This window comes from Coturnix japonica, chromosome 1 (assembly GCF_054131305.1).
Source record: "Coturnix japonica strain WE chromosome 1, WE-NBRP24, whole genome shotgun sequence".
Taxonomy (NCBI): Eukaryota; Metazoa; Chordata; class Aves; order Galliformes; family Phasianidae; genus Coturnix; species Coturnix japonica.
The window spans coordinates 41,221,254-41,240,172 of NC_140663.1; the positions used below are offsets into that span (position 1 = coordinate 41,221,254).

The 18,919-nt window shown below is 44.4% G+C and overlaps 1 protein-coding gene across 7 annotated transcripts; it reads right to left on the minus strand.

The window, feature by feature from the left end:
- Positions 1-1,122: 1,122 nt before the first annotated feature.
- Positions 1,123-17,833, minus strand: USP44 (ubiquitin specific peptidase 44). Of its 7 annotated transcripts, none has more exons than XR_014934173.1 (6): positions 17,792-17,833; positions 12,560-14,074; positions 5,219-5,430; positions 4,648-4,714; positions 3,664-3,869; positions 1,123-3,261 (listed from the first exon to the last, which is right to left on the minus strand). XR_014934173.1 is itself a non-coding variant. In XM_015858498.3 (6 exons), the coding sequence occupies exons 2-6, from the start codon at positions 13,991-13,993 to the stop codon at positions 3,065-3,067; spliced, it is 2,103 nt and encodes a 700-aa protein (XP_015713984.2). In that variant the 5' UTR covers positions 13,994-14,074; positions 17,792-17,833; the 3' UTR covers positions 1,123-3,064. The 7 variants fall into 7 exon arrangements, 3 of the variants coding, with proteins under 3 accessions (XP_015713984.2, XP_015713975.2, XP_015713964.2); XR_014934172.1 differs by having other exon boundaries at positions 4,648-4,726; XR_014934171.1 differs by having other exon boundaries at positions 4,648-4,756.
- Between the last annotated feature and the right edge of the window lie 1,086 nt (positions 17,834-18,919).

An 18,919-nucleotide genomic window follows, 5' to 3' on the forward strand; every position in this document is an offset into this window, starting at 1 on the left:
GAAGGGCATGAGGAAGGAGTGGCAGAGACCTGTGATATGCAGCTTCACAATGAAGTCAACCTGTGAGTATTATTTTCTACCTCCTGGTAGAAACCTCTGTTCTACCTGGAGTATTTGGTATCCCCTTGACATGCTGAACAGCTGGGGAATTTCAATGGTAAAGTTGAATTAAACCCCATGGGTCAGGCTTGGGTCACAGTGCATCTCCCAGCACTGTATATTCACCTAATGACTGGCGTATCCATTTTTCCCATTCTCACTGCTAACAAAAATGACAGCTGCTTTAACAGAGCAGTAACGGTGTCTTATGCGAGTCTGTTCAGGAAACGGGGAGCTGCTCCTTTGGAGCAACAGCCTTTATTTATTTAAAGCTGCTATTTAAGAGTATCATTTCTTTCCTCCCTTGCCTTTTGGTAAAAGCTGCACTTCTTTAAAGCACCGATATGTGAACGATGCATAGAGGGGGGAGCAGTGTCATGTGCTGCCTGCATTGTAGATTTAAAAGCCTGGGTTCATTTTTATCTTGTATATCATCTAAAACTCAGCATAATCTGTAGACATGAATGAAACGGGTTAACCCGTGACACCATAAGATAACCGTGTTGCTTTCCCTTGTCTTTGGCTGCCTGAACAACACTCACACTACCAGTTTATAACAGCTTCCACCAGTTTTATGTGGTCAAAGCCCATCTCCTCTCCCCAAGGGGCTGAAAGCTTGTGACTGCAGTTTAGAGAAGCCAAGTGAACTTGACCTTGCCCCGAAGCAGAAAGCTCAGCTGCATCAGAGCCTGGATGGGAGCCTCTGAGCAGTGACTGGCTGCAGTATGGAGCCAGTGCCAGAGCTGCCCTGGTGCTTCTGTAGTATGGGATGGGGCAGTGCAGTGCTGCTGGAGCCATAGAGCGGCCATCAGGTGCTTGCAATAACATGGCGCCTTTTGGAAACTTAGATAACCGTGGCAATGAAAGATTTACCCTGAAAGTATGAAGAAAAGCAGCATTGTGTCAGTGACAGATGGCCAAAGCAGTCCTGTACGTAATGCCTTGAGCACAGTTAGACAAGGCTGGTTGGTTGCTTTGTTTTTTAAATAATGTAAGAAAGAACTGCTATCAGTACACATACAGTTTTCTGTCCACATCAAGGCATTTTATTGAGGTATAAACTTTGCAGGAGATGAGGTAACAATTTGCATAGGAATTATGCAAAAATAACTTCACAATTAACATTTACTTGGCATTAACTGCTGCAGCTGGAGAAAGACTTGGACAATTCCTGCCTGTTGATTCTCCCCCGTGCACAGTTCTGTTAATGCTAGTGGTAGGACCACGCAGAAGGTACAGCAAATGTAGCTGAGGAAACCAGTCAGATGCAAAATGCTTTCAGACACCTTTTACAGCTTCTTTTCAAAGGCTGGTGTTAGTGATTGCTGAAATGGAAAACGCTATTATTTAAATAAAGTAAGCTTGTCCCATGTAAGACAGGAGATGCTGATGTCCTCACAGCACTGACTGTGTGTTTGTTGTTAAGAAAGCTTTTCTTATGTTACTGCAATAAAAAGGCCTCGGTTTTCAAAATCAGTACTTAGGATTTGGCAGTAGAATTTGAAATCATCAGACGCATTAAGGCTGAAACGTGGAAGTCTTAGTAAACATACATACATTCTTGTGCTACTGAACGCTCCTCCTTAAATACCTATATGAAAATAAGTATGCGTTTTATTTCCTTAATGTCAGACTTTAAGAAACTCTGTATCAATGGACCTTGAGAAATGGGCCCAAGTGATGTTCAGCAAGTGTTGGCTTGGGCTGGGGCAATCCCAAACATGAGTACAGCCTGGGAGAACAACTCCTTGGAAGCAGCCCTGAAGGTATTGGGGGTAGATGGTCTATCTGTCTATCTATCTATGTGACTTAACGAGGCCATTGGTTTCCTAGGCTGCATCAAAAGAGGAGTGGCCAGCAGTGAGAGTGAGGAGACTTTCCCCCTCTACTCTGCCCTCATGAAACCTCACCTGGAGTATTTCATCCAGGCATGGGACCCCCTGCACATATGGAACTGCTGGAGAGGTACAGAGGGTTGGAACACCCCTGCTATGAAGAAAGGCTGATGGTGCTGTGCTAGTTCATCCTTGAGAAGAGAAAGCTCTGAGAGACCTCACTGAGAACTCAAAGGGTGCTTAACAGCAGGAGAGGGGGGACCGACCTTTTAGACATTGCGATAGGATGAGGGAAGATGGCTTTAAACTAAAAGAGGAGTCATTTAGGATAGAAGTTACGGGGGAAAATTTCCACTAGAGAGGGTGGTGGGGCACTGAAACGGGTCACCCCGAGGAGCTGTGGACACCCCATCCCCATCCCTGGAGACATTCAAGGCCAGGTTGGATGGGACCCTGAGCAGCCTGAGCTGGTAGGTGGCAGTCTTGCCCATGGCAGAGGGTTGGAACTAGATAAGCTTTACTATCCATCCCAATCCATTCTGTGATTCTCTAACTTTTACCGTAGCTCCCTTGAAGGTGTGGGGAGAAGAGTTCAAACAAATTTCACTTTAGTCAGGAATACAAAAAGTTTCTTATTAGAAGTTCAGTCGCTATTCAACATGTAGAACATTCCTTGCTGGTGAATGTTAATATTCTAAGACCTAGTAGCAATTCCTGCAGAGAGTAAGAGTCATGATATCATTAGAACTATACTATAAAATGTACACAGGCATATATAGAAAATTAACCACAGAAACATCAGTTTTCCATTGAAAGTCATTATTCTACACCAAAAAGATTATCAAAATACAAAAACAGCTTAAAAAACAGCCTGAGGTAAGACTTAAATGCAAATGGCAATCTTTTTTCTTAAAAAAATAACTGTATTGAAATTCTATGTACTTAGAAAGTTACTTACTGTCAATAAAAACTTTCACTAACAATCGTAAAGAGCACTTTACCTAATACAAAAGTATATAAACATTGTACAACAGATTCAAAGTCAAAAAGTACAACGCTCCGTACTTCCATAAAAATATATAGTTCCGACAATTCAAACTTCACCATACACGCAGTTAATTGCCTTTGGATTAGCTGCTACTGTTGTCCACAGAACAGTCAGCTACCTCTGTGTGCTGCTGACTTTCAGATGTGCTAGGACATATTTTACCAAGTCCGTTTGCCTGAGAAAGTCGTTGGCTGTAAAACAAAATGTAGGCTTGAGCCTTGCATACTTCTTCCATAGTGCACATGTTGAGTTTTGAATCATTGCAGTGTACCCAAAATCCTAAAATGAAGAAATACGGCAAACAAAGAAAACAAAAACACCCATCAGGACACTGGTGGCTGGTTTGAAGTAGACTAGGTCTACTTAATCCCATTTAACAAGAGCTGCTTTGCAGTAGCATCCTGTTTCAATTGAGCTACTCTATCAGTCTCTCCAGTTTAAAAGCCCAGCTTAACTTCCTCAAATTTACAAGAGAGTTTTGAGAGACAACAAGCATAGTAATTTGTCCATAGAGAAATTGCACTGTTTTGGTCTACGAACTGCAATTCTCATTCCAGGTAGTTCAGCTACAAGTGACAGCCTTTTGCATTTGAGAAAAGACGGTCAGTTAATCACTTTAGAATTACGAATTTAGAATTACACCCTTTTCTCCCACGCTTGTATTTCACAGCTGGTTCCTACCTCCTTCTGAATTGTAGCAGTAGGCAGTGTAGTGCCCTGAGCCAAATCCTTTCCCGTGATGCATTACTACAGCAGACAAGTCGTAGATAAAGCAGTCGGGTAGGAGAGACTTGAGGGATTCCCTGCAGCAGTAAGGCTCCATGTTCAGTATTTGATCAAAGTTAACGTGCACGCCGATCTTTTCACGGTGATTGCGTCCTGACCACCTAGAAAGTCAAGCCACATGAAAACTTAAACTCTGTGGAACAAACAGCTCTGAATGCTGCGTTCTTAAAACAGTTTGCTTTGTTATTGTCTCTGCACACAAAATAAATGTGAATTTGATATTTTCCCCAGTTTCTTTGTCACAGAATCATAGAATGGCTTGAGTTGGAAAAGATCTTAAAAAGCTCATCTAGTTCCAACGCCCCCCTGCCATGGGTAGGGCTCCCAAACACTTATTTCAAGACCTTTTGGAATGTGTTTAGAGTACCTACAATCTTCATCTTCTGAACTGTTCCATCTTAAGATCTTACTGTAATGGTATTTCCACATACTAAATGCCCTTTTCAGTTTCCTTCCTATTCTGGACCAGTTCTGCACCAACGCCTGGACTATGAGCTCTCAGTGGTGCCGTCTTCCCTTCCTTACTCTCAAGTAAATGCATAAATGTATTTTGTTCTATGGAGATTATGTGAGACTTCTAACTGAGTACAACATTTTTACCAGCAGAGTTCACTGCAGGATTAGTAGGTTCTGACTGGAAAGAAGGATTAAACAATTTTGATATTTAAGTAGCAAGTAGATGGAAAACAAAAAGTCAATTCCCTACTTATTTTATAGCTTACTGACACTTAAATTGAGAAAGGAAAATAAGTTTCTATTAGTACTTCTCACCATACCATTAACTGAATTTAAACTGATGCTGAAGGACATTGATCTCAAGCAACAGAAGAAGAAAAGTGTGGGTCAGTCTGCAATGCTGTTTGTTGTGGTAGTACTTACCTAAACCTCTTCAGGTGTAATCGGAGAACCTGAGGTAGTCGACACACCATAAGCTGCTTCTGAGCTTCTGTGAGTATAACTGGTTTAGAAGAAAACTTCCTGCGTTTTGCTGAGGCCAAACACACAGTTACATAACACAGATCTTGCTAATAGCCTTGTATTTATCCACCGTATTTGTATGAACTTAAATAGCTACGGAATGCATCTCCTTAAAAAGAATACACGAGATCCATTCTGCAAGGCTTACTTTACGATTTAAGTGTAAAATACTTTAGTCACTTAGGTCATTCACTTCAATTTAAAAAGCTGATAGGTTCTTCAGCTGGGAATAGCAGGATCCCCATGAGTGTGTGATCAGGCTTCATTTAAGAGCATCACACTTCAAAACATTCTTTGAACTGTTCCCCATCTAGGAAGTAATGGCTGCCACAGTGACAAAACAGCAGGATGTAAGGAGAGGAACTTTGCTTTTAATACAACATATTTTTAAGACTTGTAGTATTTTACTTTTATGCTTTTACTGTCAGTCTGTTTCATATTTTACACAGAGAACATATGTATGAGTACATACTGCCTTTACTCACTGTTGCACTGATCACACGCATATATCTTTCCTTCCAGAGCTTCAGTTTCTGTAAACTTGGCCAGCATTTCTGTCAGCGGACAGGGATACTGCGACGCCATCTCCTTGCCATTGCAGTGATACCTCTCGGGGAACTCCAGTGACAGGTCCCAGAAAGGTTCGATGGTGTTGGATTTATTGTCGCAGGCAAGGCACGTAACCTGTAAAACAATACTTCACACATTGGTTACACTCAAAAGCTTACTTTGTTAAAAGCATTCCATAACAACGTACCTTCAAAAATACACTTGTATTTTCATTGCTTCCCTAGGGATAAGAAACCAAAACAGAAGGTGTAGTCATTGAAGGAAAGTAACAGCAGAGCTAATCTCTTTTCTCTGGAGCAGCAGGTCCAATACCGCTACCACCAATGGCTACATGCTTCTATGTTTTACTGAGAAACAAAATAAGTATTGAGATGATCTGTGTGACACTCTGCAACAGAAAGCAGTCAGTGGGATTGATGGAGTCTTCTCTAAAAATAGATGCTCCAGAACGCTCCTTCAAAGAAAACTCATTAGGGAAAAATAATGTATTTATTTCAGTAAGTGGATGCACCATCACGGTAGGGAAGGGACAAGCAGTAAGACAAGGCAAACGAAACGTCAAGAAGAGATGCAAGTCAACTTCAAAAGTCCAGATAAGACAGCTGGATGCAATCAACCCCGGATAACATTCAATATTTAGGGAAGTAAGTTAAAAGCAGTAGGTCTTCTAAGCCTGAAAGGCAAAATATTAGATTTCAGTTTGTAATGCAATCTTCTAAAGGCCAGGTTGAGCTGCTAATAGAAGAGCGCCACTGCGTTTCATTCTTCCTCCCAGTGATCTCCATCCTCCCAAGATCCATGTGGGTGAATCATTCTTCTCAGTAGCCGAACCTACACAGTAGTGAAACTCTATTTAGACCATAACTAGAATAATTCATGAAGGCTATAAAGAAATATCAGCATATCTGAAGTTTACGTGAGACTAAAGATGCTCCCCTTTCTTTGTTCGATGCAATAGTGAGAGTATGATACCATCCTAAATCTGAGTTTTTTACCGGGAAGAATGTATTTATTTCTTGGCTTAGAAGTTGCTGTTGACCACTAGCTCAAGCAGCTCTAACCTCAGTGTTTCAACAAATATGCCTTGTGAAAAACTCCATGCGAAGCTGGCTTTTAACTGAGCTCAGGTAGCTGTGCCAAAACTTCCATAACCATCCAACAAGCTCCCACGTGCCCCTCTGAAACTGAACTTTCCCATGGAAAAGATTACAGGAACTCAACATTTTCAAGTCAGACCTACTTTTGAGGTAACTCCAACCTACCAGCAGAGGGTAACAGTTGGGTGTGATGAAAACAATATGTATTTGTTTTGTAGTAAATGGAATATGTGAGTTTTCATTCACATGGGGAAATAACTGCCATGTAAGATCTCTATAAGCATGCTCCCTTTTTAAGGGAACAGCATGAGTTGCTTGGAACAACTAAAAGACAAAAGGCAAAGACACAGTAATAAAGGAATGGAGATCTGCAATGGATCCAAGCATTGCTGTCAAACAGGCAAGCCTTGGTGTTGCCGTCTGACATACATTCAGGGTAGCTCCCTTCAGTAGGTTAGTAGGCCATCCTGAGAGTGAAAATGCACTGTTTCATTTGGGAGCCCTTTAATTTTCCTGTGAAAGTTTGCTGTTACTTCGTTATTCACCCTGCTTTGTAACTTCCGGACTATTTACATAAAGGGAGATCTGTCCCCTTATGATACCTTCCTTCTGTGTGCTCGTGAGCAATTATTTAATGCATTTAGCAGCCACAACAGCTGACACCCAATCCGTGCATTAGCTGCCTGATGCAGATGGATATTTGCGTACAGGCACACGTGTTTAGCAGCAGAGTCAGGAGAGCAGTTGTTGGTTGCTTTACATTCTAAGAAAACGCCTCTGCCTTGTTCTTAGAAAACAAAACTTTGAATTTACACAGCAGAAAAGAGAATCTTTTGTTTTAATTTATGCTGACAGGAGCTTCTTTTTTTAAACATGAACATCTGGCAACGTTTCAAAGCCACAAACTATTAGTAATTCAGAGCTGGAATCTGGACTTGGAGACAAAATGATCCGCTTGGCCACAGTTCAAGCTAACTCCAGCATAAACACAGGATGACTAATAGATTTCTGCTGTACAAACGGGTGGTTTTGGTGGGCCAAAAGTTTACTGAATGGATGAGTTACTTAAGCGAGAATTTGCTGAACTTGAATGCACACTGAAGATTAATGGGCTTAGGATGAAGTACACACACGAACATAGAAGAGGTAATTTCAACAAGTCCTGAGGTTTTAAATCTAGCTTGCCATGTTAATAACCGAGCTCATTTTAAGATCCTCTTTCTCAACTAGTTAATAAATGCTATCCCAAAGGAAAACAGACGTGTAATTGGCTCAGCTTCCAACTTTTGTCCCTCGGAAAAAAAGAGCAGACCCACGTACTGATGCACAGCTGCACCAAAAGCCAGTGGAAGTAAACTGTTAAACGAATTATCAGGGCTGTTGGCAAGCTCACAGCAGCCTAGTACCCTGGCTAGGTGAACAAACATACACCCAACCTTACCGCCATTGTGCAATAGCTGCTCCTGTGTGCGCCCACGGAGTGCTAAATGAGATGTAAATAGGGACAGGAACAAAGATCAAACCTATTTCCCTGTGCCAGGCTCCAGCTCACAGGTTGGGTCAGTGAGAAGCAGGAGAATCTCTCCCTCAGATAGAACCCATCTCACCACAATGCTCACATCTTCCCTAAGAGGGATCACTCACGTTCCTCCGGTATCCACACAGCTCAGCCCCGATTTCTGTATCTCTCCAACCCTTTCTTTTTGTTATGCCTATGCAGGACAGAAACAAGGGAGTGAATTTGGCTGAGCCATGTGATTAGTGATATGAGTATTTTACAGCCGTGTTTTTGAAAACTGGAGTTTAATTTCACCTCTCTCTGTTACGTTCTGCAATTGCTATTTTAGGAAGTCTTAAAGTTGTCACTGTAACAAATCTGCAGAAGTTTACATTAGAGCTAAGAAAGTGAACTACTGTTTTTAGCGAGCTGAAATCCCTACTTTGTGCTCTGCCTGGCCATGCTCTCATGCCTTGAAATACGAGTGCTATATACAATTGTTTGGTTAAAGCTCAGCATTCAATCGCGGGCCAAAGGCCAGACTGAAAGGAGCTGGGTCAGATTGCTTGACTCGAGCTAAGAACGGAGGCCGCTCAGACAAGCATCACTGAGCCCGCAATAATTTGATGGACAGCCACTGCCCCAGATGGCATTCAGCCTAAATGCAACCAAAGAAAATAGTTAACACATTGCCGCTGAAGAAGGCAGCTCCAACATCAGCTCTGCTTTGCCTCCGTTCCCTGTGCTTGCATGGAAGAAAGACGACTGCTACCATATATAAGTATAAAAAGCAGCACATCCTAGAAATCAGAGCACAGAAACCAGCATTCAGGTTGCGGGTTGGTGTAAGTTTAAACACTCCCGTCACCTACCTGGAATTCTCACAGCTTTAAGAAGTTTATTCGGTGTGAGAGTTCATACCCAGCCCTGCATGGCTGTAACCACCGCATTCCCCCCCCAACACTCCCACCAACACAACACCCAAAGCTGAAGGGCTTCAAACAACTCCACAGATTGCTCATTTCCCCTGTTCTCAGCCAATCTGGCCCCGAGCACACCAGTTAAGCAAGTAAATAGAGGAAGAAGCGCATAAAGAGGTGCTGCCTTTTAAAAGCTTAAACTTCATTTACATGTGTTAGAACCGAATCACTCCCCGGCTCTCCTGCATATTCAATTCTCTGAGCAGAGTCTTTGGGGGCAGCGCTCAGCTGAGGGAGGCACGTTGCCCACATTCTGTCTCAGGCATTTCCTAGCGCAGGATGCGAGCTCGCTGCTCCACACACATCAGTTTCTGCTAACATCATTTCTGTACACGTGCGGGACACGATTTTCCAAACGCGGTGCTGAAAACACACACACACTTGCTTGGAAAGCGAAAATCTGCTATTAGAAATCCCGGATTTCTAAAAATACAGCAGCCCACAACTCCCTGCTTAATGCCGAGGGGGAAAAAAAATCCTGAAATTAAGATAGTTTAGAAACTGTTGCATGCCGTGCTAATTAGCTGGGGCCATTTACAAAGCTAAACCAAAAGAAGCTCAGGGACAGCAGCTAACCTATTTGAAGTGTCCTTGAAGAGCCCGTGGATCAGTTTGGAGCAGCATACCATCCGCACAAAACTTCCCCGTGCATTCTCCTTTGCCTTTCCCATTGAAGGATCAAGGATAGGAGAGAATGGGTCTCTTGCTTCCACAAGTTATAAGCACGGGATTGAAAATAACTGGGTTTTTAATGGGGGTGTTGGCATCTCTTTGCTGCCCCAATGAGGTCGAGAGGAATGGGGCCGCTGCTTCAGCAGATCTGCGTCTGAAAGCATTTGTTTACAAGGCTTACTCCTCTGCCCAAGAAACATTACAGCACAACACCCCTCAGGCAATCACTGGGTTGAGACTAGCACTTAAAAATGGAAAGAGAGGATTTTCCAGCTGTGTCTTAAATACCCACAGTTTCCAAGGGAAGGAAAGTTTCACAATCAGTAATGCATGGTAAAAATCTCTAGCCCTAAAGAGGATCTCAGAGTCAATAAAGCTGATATAAAAGCCAAGAGGCAATTTAATTGTCTACACTCGTGCTATTTTTGGAGTTACTTGTTACCTACTTTTGTGTTGCACATGAAAGTATGAGGTCTCGAGTAGTAGCTGGGGAAGACTTCCTGTCAATCAGTCGACTGAGTGCAGAATGAAACACAAACTCATCTACATGGTGTTGCAGCTTTGACAGCACCAGAAGCTTTTTGTGGTTATCAAAAAGAAACCTGAGTAAGATTATTATACAGTTTCCCTTCTTATGTTCTCAGTAGTTACAGAGCTGAATCAGGCAGCTGTTTCTGAAGGCAAATTCCAAGTGGCTTCCCTTAAACTTAGAACAGAATGGCTACGAGAGGCACAACGTTTTATTGCACACGTGAAAGTAATGCAAAACCAGAGTAAACATACAGCTTATCTGCATTGTAAGCCATCCTCTGTGTACTACATCAAGAACAGTTCCTGAGGTTTAAAGGTCAAGTAGACTGGTTTCGCTGCACTTGAGTGTCTCATAGAACCAAATACCTTCAACTAATACTTTCAGTACTAATGGATAATAACTTTTTCATGATGCTAAAATGGAAGGCAGCTGCTGCACAGCTTCTCAGCTGTCCTTACTCACTGAATTAAAATGTGGTTTACAAAATACTCTCAATTAAAGACCCATGTAAATTTTTGAACAAAGGTAGTATGCTACAGCTCCAGCTACTTTCTAGATAGAAGCTGTACCACTGCTCCAGCTTATAAGCAGAAAACACTGAGCACTTAAGGACAAAGACTACATTCCCAACTTCTAAAGAATTAACACTGTCAAAGATGTGGTGGTACTGCCCCATGCTCAAAACGCTAGTGAAAAGTAAGGAGTGAGAGAACACAAGGGGCATATGAGGAGGTCAGGTGCTGGGCACTATCTGTGGAAACAGCCTCAGGAGCCAGGGAGGAATTATTGCAGCACACTTTCTCTTGTTCTGCTCATTTTAGGCACTTTGGAGTTCATCGGGGCTGAATTCTGCACACAGATATTGGCCATCTGGAGTAAAAAGAACTGGGTGTTGTGGTCACTGCATTGCTTGAATCTGTTTAGTTCCCTTTCAGGCTCACTTGATGACACTTCAGTGTATTCTCATTAATCTCCTCCTTAGTTACAGGAAGGTGGGAGGGTTTCTAGTCACAAACGGTTTTAGATAAAGCTAAAAAATACGCAAAAGAAGCAATACTACTGAAATAACACCTTCAGAGCCCCAGTAAGTAATGACTCCTATTAGAACACTATGAATGCAAAGCACACCTTGACAGTCTGCCTAAGCAATTACTTTGTTTTTCTATCAAAGTCTCTGTTGGAGAGGAATGTGATTTTCAAACAGATTTAACGACATGATGTATTAGACACTTACATCAGTGCAACCTTTATACAAGAGATAAGCACCTTGAGGAAGAAGTAAGTATGCCAGTGGAAGTGCTCTTAGACTGGGCTAAATAGAAGGTAATGTATAACCTATTTTTATTAGCAGGTGTACCAGTTTCTAACAGTTAAACCCTAAAATGAACTAAAAGATAACATATTCTGCAATACAACTGTAACTTTAAAAGTCCTGCTGGCTTATAAAGTTTACTGATCACAGCAGAAAGCAATCCTACCTCAGTTAAAAACCACTTGCATTCCTAGCTTTACATACACAGATATTGAACCAGCACTCCAGTTGTCAAAATAGGGGCAATACCCACAATTTTGTTAATTGTCCCAAACCTCTCTTCATTCACACAGTGTATCCATTAAATATTTCTGCACTGCCTCAGTGATGTGTGCATATGTACCACAGACCACTTCCAGAAGACCAAGACTACCTCATCTCAGCTTCTGTTCCGTTTGTAGTGCAGTTAGTTTTATCATGCGTTCAACAGAAATCGGCATTTATTTGTTAATTCAGACATCTGCATACACACACAGCTGGGGTACGCATAATAGTCAGTGGGCACACTGAAGTACTTAGCAGGAAGCCAAAAAGAAAGCAAGAACAATTGGGGGGGGAGGAGGGGAAGGGGGGGGATGGGGAAGGCAGTTTGGCAGAAAACTGGGAAAACCCCCATTGCCTCCACCCCACAAATTTGGTTCCTGTGTCTGCAGAGCTTTCTGTATCTTTCTGTTGTAATGGAAAGGAAGGATTAGCATTTCCTGTGCATCCTTGTGCACAGCCATAGCCAACTAGGTACTTTCATCATAGAATGGCCTGGGTTGAAAAGGACCACAATGATCATCCAGTTTCAACCCCCCCTGCTATGTGCAGTGTCACCAAGCACCAGACCAGGCTGCCCAGAGCCACATCCAGCCTGGATTTTAAATTGTTAATTCTTTATTACTGTATATCAGTTGATGTTCAGAAGCAAAGTCAAATGTTTATCAGCAGCTTCAAGAATGTGTTTTACAATACCAAATTTATATCAGGTGACTCTTCTATTTTTGGGAGCAGCCAAATGACCTTACTTCTAAAACTGTGTGTACTATATCCTCCCCATCCCTCCTCAGTAGTTAAACATGTATTAACCTTTGAAGGGTACCAGTTATTGGCTAGTATAAATCCATAACTACAAATCATTACACGTCTTAAAAGATCACAGAATCATACCTGACTCAATAGCTGTCCGTGAAAAATGTTGTTCACCACATTCAAAACCTGTTTTATAAGTTTTCTTTGAGCAGCAGGGATGAGAGCTGGGTATCTGGTCCCCGTAGTCTCCAGTTCCTGCTGCACTTTATCCAAAAGTTCACAAAGGAATTCCTGAGCATCTTGTTGGGCATATCCTCTGAAGGCTGGAATTAGTCTCCAGACAGAATGAAGCATGGCAAAAGGAGACACCAGCGCCCATTTGCCAGACCACATCACTTGAAACAGAGTATGCAGCTCGTGACAAAGAGAAATATGCTTTGAACTGGGCTCCCTGGGCTGAATGAGTTCCATATTTCTACTTTTTGATGCTCCTCCGCTTAATCCAGAGGATAAATTAGATCGTCTCACAGAAGATGATCCCCTTCCTTTCTCTTGGTTCTCATTCACTTGTAATGTTGAAGCAGTTACTGACGAGCGTCTGGATGAAGACCTGGTTTTACCACTGGCTGCTGTTGCCAGAAGTTCCTGAGTTTGGTTGAGATCAAGCTTTAAGAAGCATTCTCGAAAAATAAGTAAGTGACTTAATACCTGCAGGATAGAATTCATATAGCACGTGTTTCCCAGGTTCCTCAGTCCTGTTACCCCTGGAGTCACGGTGGGCCTTCGTTTAATCGGAGAGTCACCTATTTTTTTCAATCTTACTTCATCTGAGGTATACGTTTCTTTCAACTCCGACACAGATTCCATGTTCTGTGATGTCTTTTGCATGACAGATGCTGTTTGTGAGGACATTCTCATCTGGTTTTGTAAACGGCAACTCTTTCTTGGAGGCATCTTTTCCATCTCTTCCTTCAACTGGCGCTTTCGTTCTTGTCTTCTCTCTCTAGCTTTGTTCCTCCTTTCCTCCTCTTCTTCCAAACGCTTTTCTTCTTCCAAAATCTTTTTTCCACTAGGTGTCAGCTGGAACCACGACCTGAATATTTTGCCCATGAATGCACGCCTTCTGTGCCACAGTGCTGTGAACATGCGGTCTTGATTGCGAAGCAAGGCCTGGGCACCATCGTGCGAGAGGTAAGAATCATCGCTGGCACCCATAGAACGCAAAGTCCTCCCGCTACGAGTAGTACACTCATACTTTTGATTCTTGATTGCACTTAATGTACTTCGCAACAGTTTGATATCACCAGTTGCATTATCATTAAGAACATAATCATCACAGAGATAACAGAAAACATACAGCTCGTTTACTTCCAATGCCACCGGGTGACCGTTCTCCTGAAAGTGCTTTAGTGCATGTTCTTCAATGTATCTCCCACACGCCACGTGCGAGCAGCTGAGGCATGCCCACACAGACTCGGTGGTATTGCAGTCCACGCAATGCCATTTCTGTGGATTCAGGATGGAGTGATCTTGGGCCAGTCGCAGGCGTCCTATGTGCTTACACTTATCCATTGTTAGAACTGAAACTGCAGAGATACGCTAGCAAAATACATCATCCAAACTATTTTCTGTCCGAGACACGTCCATCTGCAACTAAAAAGAAAAAAAAACAAAAACAAAAAGGTTCATAAATATCCAGCAGTATCACTTTGATAGATCACATAATCACAGAATCATAGGTGTTGGAAGGGACCTCCAGAGATCGAGTCCAACCCCCCTGCCAAAGCAGGTTCCCTACACCAGGTCACACAGGCAGGTGTCCAGTTGGGCCTTAAATATCTCCAGAGAAGGAGACTCCACAACCCCCCTGGGCAGCCTGTTCCAGTGCTCCGTCACCCTCACCATAAAGATGTCAACATACCAAACTCCTATTTGATGTCAAGACCATGATCTTCATCTAACTCAATCCCACCAAACACACCATGGCACTCGGTTACACAGAGTCAAAATTAACACTGTCACCAGCAGGCTGACCCTCAGACTGGTCTGACTGCTGCTGTTCAGATTCCCAGCACCTTCTGCCTCAAGACTGAACCGTACTGGCCTGGGCTTTGTTGTTGTCCCCTCTCCACCCCCTCTCCCTGTCTCCAAAGAAGCTGTGATTCATTTTAAACACACCATTTGAGGTTTTGGATAGAAGCACCATTTGAAATGTTCCTATTAATTCTATCTCTAAGCACACAGGTGCAGGAGTGCAAGGTTCACTTAAATGTATTATGTTTACACAGTGTGCCCAGTGTAGACAAATGAGACTTTATACAACTCAAACCTCTAATTAAACCACACCTTTTATTAAATCACTGCAGCTTTGCGCTCGGGCAAACCTTATACTGTGCATCCTTCAACAATGTATCTTCTAATAAATACATCCTAACAAGTGACCCTGACACCATGAGGAAAACAAAACAGATGATCTGGAAAAGACAACTTCTTTCTTCATGAGACAGAACTACCATTAGATATCTAGCTCAACTTGCTACAAACTTGATTCTAATTATTGTCCTAAAAAGTCACTAAAAAACAGGGCTAATGTTGGCTTACATCCTTTTATAAGTTTATGTGGTATCATTTATTTGTTCAAACTTGCTGTATTTACTTTCTCCCGTAAGGTGCATTTACCTAAAGCAAATAGGCAGGCTCTGACTAACAGGAATTAAAGAGACAGTGATTCATTCTTTCTTCGCCTTCATAAAGTCTAAAGAGAGATGGCAAAACCAACCTAGTTGAGAGATATCGCCTAGAGACAAATGATGTGTCAGGAAGCAATTATGTCTGACCTGCAGCCTTTGTGCCCACGTTGTCACCGAATAGAAAGGTGAAATTAAAGAGAGCACAGCACCAATCTCAGTGAGCACAGTGCTCAGCAGATGAAAGGTACTTCACTTGGGCAGTAAAAGCGCTTGTGAAATGTGCAGGTTGTGCCAACCAAGATCTAAGTTTTGCTATTACAAATGTGTGCATAGTGTGGACCTTGCTGGGGCTGTACATCAAGGGCCAGGACTCTGTGCTCTAAAGACGAGTAAGCCAGCTGCAAAATGTTATTTGATTTAGATTGCTCTGGATAGAAACCAAAGGACCTGACACGCAGAAGAAATGATTGAGTTAGAAAAGGTGTCTTGCCTTGCACCTGGATCAGGGGAGTCCTAACATAACATTGAGGAAGGGAAGCAGGTATAAAAACAGCAACTTAACAGGAAAGTAGCTTCATTTTCCAGCTGGTAATAATATTAAAGCTGTTAGTTAAAAGATTTAACAACAACAACACGACTTCCATCAGCTAATCATCCTGTGGCTAATGCCCATTAAGATGTTTCCACACAGCTCACATAGCTGGCACCCAGAGCTGCAGGCGTTGTGTTCCTCTCGCTGTCACGCAGGAAAGGCTGAGCCAGCTGTAGTGAAAGCAGGAAAAGTACCCGCAGTTTTACCCATCAGTCATCATTCAATTCATCTGAGAGCTGCCTCCTGCCCATACCAGCTGCATAAAGGATTTCTGGCGCTGTGACCTCCAGGTACCCACGTGGTGAATCCCAGCCTGAGCTCCAGCCCCGCTGCTCCAGAGGTCAGGATCCCCTGAGTACCACAGCCAACAGATCACAAAAATAAGGGCTTTGCTGAATGCTTTCAGCTTGCTGGCGTCCACAGCATTCACTCCTTCTAAAAGGCAGCCTATTCACAGGCTGCTAATGAGATTCTTTTGCAAGTAATTGTCCATACTACATTTGTTTTTAATACTGTTTTTGTAAATAAGGCCACTAATTTTACCCCATGGCTTCCCCCAGTCTGACAAGTTTTCCCCAACAAAGATGAGCGTCTCTAATAATGATGTATGTAATACGAGGAACTCATGTGCATCTCAGAGTTGTACGTGTAAGTCAAACCTTCCCAGAATACTAGAGAAACTCCTACGTACAGCACACTGCGATGATTAAATATGGTTGACTGAAGTATAAGAGATGAGATTCAGCTCCGTGCTTTAGAGCTTACCGACCGTCTTACCCCTTAAGTCATGCTGTAAGCACTGTGCCTTATCTTTCCTTCCCGATATTATACATCCACTAAGCTATTTTTCATTTGAAAAGCAGCACCAAGAGTGTCACTACACTGCTTACACGGCTGAACCTAAGCACAGCATGAGTGCTTTAGGACGTGCAGTACTGAGACTAAATCAAATGGGAAGATTGATAAACCGAACAGATTCGAACTGGTGAGATAACCCAGGGAAATAAGGCTGAAGTCGCAAATAATGTGTAAAGCTCATTAGAAAAAACACAACTGGATGCTGGTCGATACACCTGGTAGAAATCTGCAGCCGAAGTAAGAACGAGTAAACGCTGCGCTGCCAAGAGCCCCTAAAGAAAGTTATTCAGCGCTCCTCGTGCATTCTTCTCTCCCCGGGCTTCAGTTCTCTGCACACACACAAAGAAGCCGGGAATTAATTGACCAGCGGTGCAGAGATCAGCCCCCGAGCAGCACCGCGCTGCCTGCAAACGGGCTCGGCCGTCTCCTCGCACCCAACTTTCACCACCACCAAATACATACTGGCCGCGATGTTTATTCCCAACGAGCCCTGTCCCGACCGTATTGTTAGGCTCGTTCCTTTTCCTTCCTCAGGTCGCCTACTTGCCGCACGGCTGAAAAACAGCGACAAGTCTGGGTAACTTGCGCTGCTCGAAGCCAGACGCACGGTTTCCTTAGGACACCGCTGCCGGCTTGTTTGCTTTTTTGCTGCTTTTAAAGCCGACCCGAGCGCACCCTCAGCCCTCAGGCTAACACCGATGGGCGCAGCACTTCAAAAAGAAGCGCTACGAGCGACTTCCGAGCGGTAACAGCGCAGCGCTGGCACGAACCCCAGCCTCCTTCCTTCGGAGCAGCGCAGACCTACAGCTCGCTTCCCATTGCTCGCCTTTTGCTTCCAGCCAAGGAACGCTCGTGCGGTAACGCTGCCCGTGAGGAGGCACAGGCAGAACCCTGCCCTGCTATACGGCTACGGTTAAAGTTTCTCCCCGCCAAGCAGTGCGCGTTTCCCGCAGCTGAGATCAGGCCGACGGAGCTGGGCACCACTTCGTACCCCAAAACGCTGCACACCGGACGCTTCAGGTTTAACGAACGCCTCCGAGCCCCGCCGGCCCGCAGGACCCGACCAAGCCCGTCCGGTCCCGCAGCTCGCACCGCCGCCCCCTCCTCCCGGGGCTGAGCGAGGGCCCCGGGACCCCGCTCCCCACCGGCCCCGCTCCCTCCTCCCCGTCCCTTCGCCCCCCGCCGGCCGCGGGGAAGCGACCCGAGCCGTCCGGCGTCGCCCACACGCACCCGTCACCCGCCGCTGCCGCCATCTTGCCCGCCCCGAGCCGCAGCCTCCTCGCCCCGGCCCCTCGGCGACGTCAGCGCCGCGCGGAGGCCGCCCCCCTCTCCTCTCCTTCCACCCCGCGGGGATCCCCGCCCCGGGCCCCGCCGCCCCGAAACACTCGGCCCTTCCCTCCGCCCCCTCACGGCCCCGGTGCCGGCAGCGGGACGGCGGGCTGGGCTTCGCCACGGCAGCGGGCACAGCGGCCGCCCTCACAGAACAACCCGGTTCTCTGAGTTTCTCTGATTTTTAACTCGGGTGTGCTCAAGCATTCAGGTTTATTGGTCAGCGATGTGCCGCCACAGCACAGGGCCATGGGGTGCTCGCCAGGCTCAGCACGGCCAACAGCTCCTTCGGGCCCCGCACGGCCCCTTTCATCGGCCATTCACACCTCAAAAATGCATCTTCGTTCATTCTGGTCTCTTATTTGGCAGCCTATCAGGTCCTCAGCACAGCGATATCCCTTTCTCCTCCACCAAACAGTGCCTATCTTCCCCTGTGTGGTGATAACAGAGATTTGCTGTGTCTCTGTTATCTCTGCAGTATCCGATTTTACGCAAAAACAGATAAAGTTCCTCTTTTCCTCTCTCTTTTTGTTATCCAGGCAGCACTTCAGCTCATTTTCACTTAAACACAGCTCATCCCCTTCCTGGCACAGGGCCGCCTTTGGCCTCTCCCTGTGTGTTGGCTAATCCACCACTAAGTATTGATCTGGGATTGGGATTTGGCTCCAGCCAGCAGGTAAAGCACTGAATTGCTGTGCTACTCCTGCTTGTGTTTGTTGGCCTTTCTTTCTTTTTTTTTCCCCCAGCCTTTCTCACAGCCCTCTAATGGCCACGTTAAATCATTCAGGGCTGGGAAGAGAATTCTTGGGCCTGAGGGACATACACAAAGCCCAGCTCCTTCTCACCACCCAGACATTATAGCGGGAATGTGTGTGATTTATTGAGACAGCCAGAAATTGATTTCCCCAAAGTAATTTAATTTGAAATTCATTGGGTATTTATGAAAATAGATGCCATAATGCATTGTCAAGAAGCAAGCAAGTGTAGTAAATCCTTAAGAGAAATGAGACCTCTTATCTTCCTATCGTG

Excerpts from the sequence above, each read along its gene's own strand:
- USP44 (XM_015858478.3), bottom strand. The coding sequence starts at position 13,993 with ATGGATAAGTGTAAGCACATAGGACGCCTGCGACTGGCCCAAGATCAC. Across the intron at positions 4,757-5,231 it reads TGCGTGTGATCAGTGCAACA|CAAAACGCAGGAAGTTTTCT; the intron begins GTGAGTAAAGGC and ends GTTTGGCCTCAG. Across the intron at positions 3,870-4,647 it reads TTACACCTGAAGAGGTTTAG|GTGGTCAGGACGCAATCACC; the intron begins GTAAGTACTACC and ends TTGACTTTCTAG.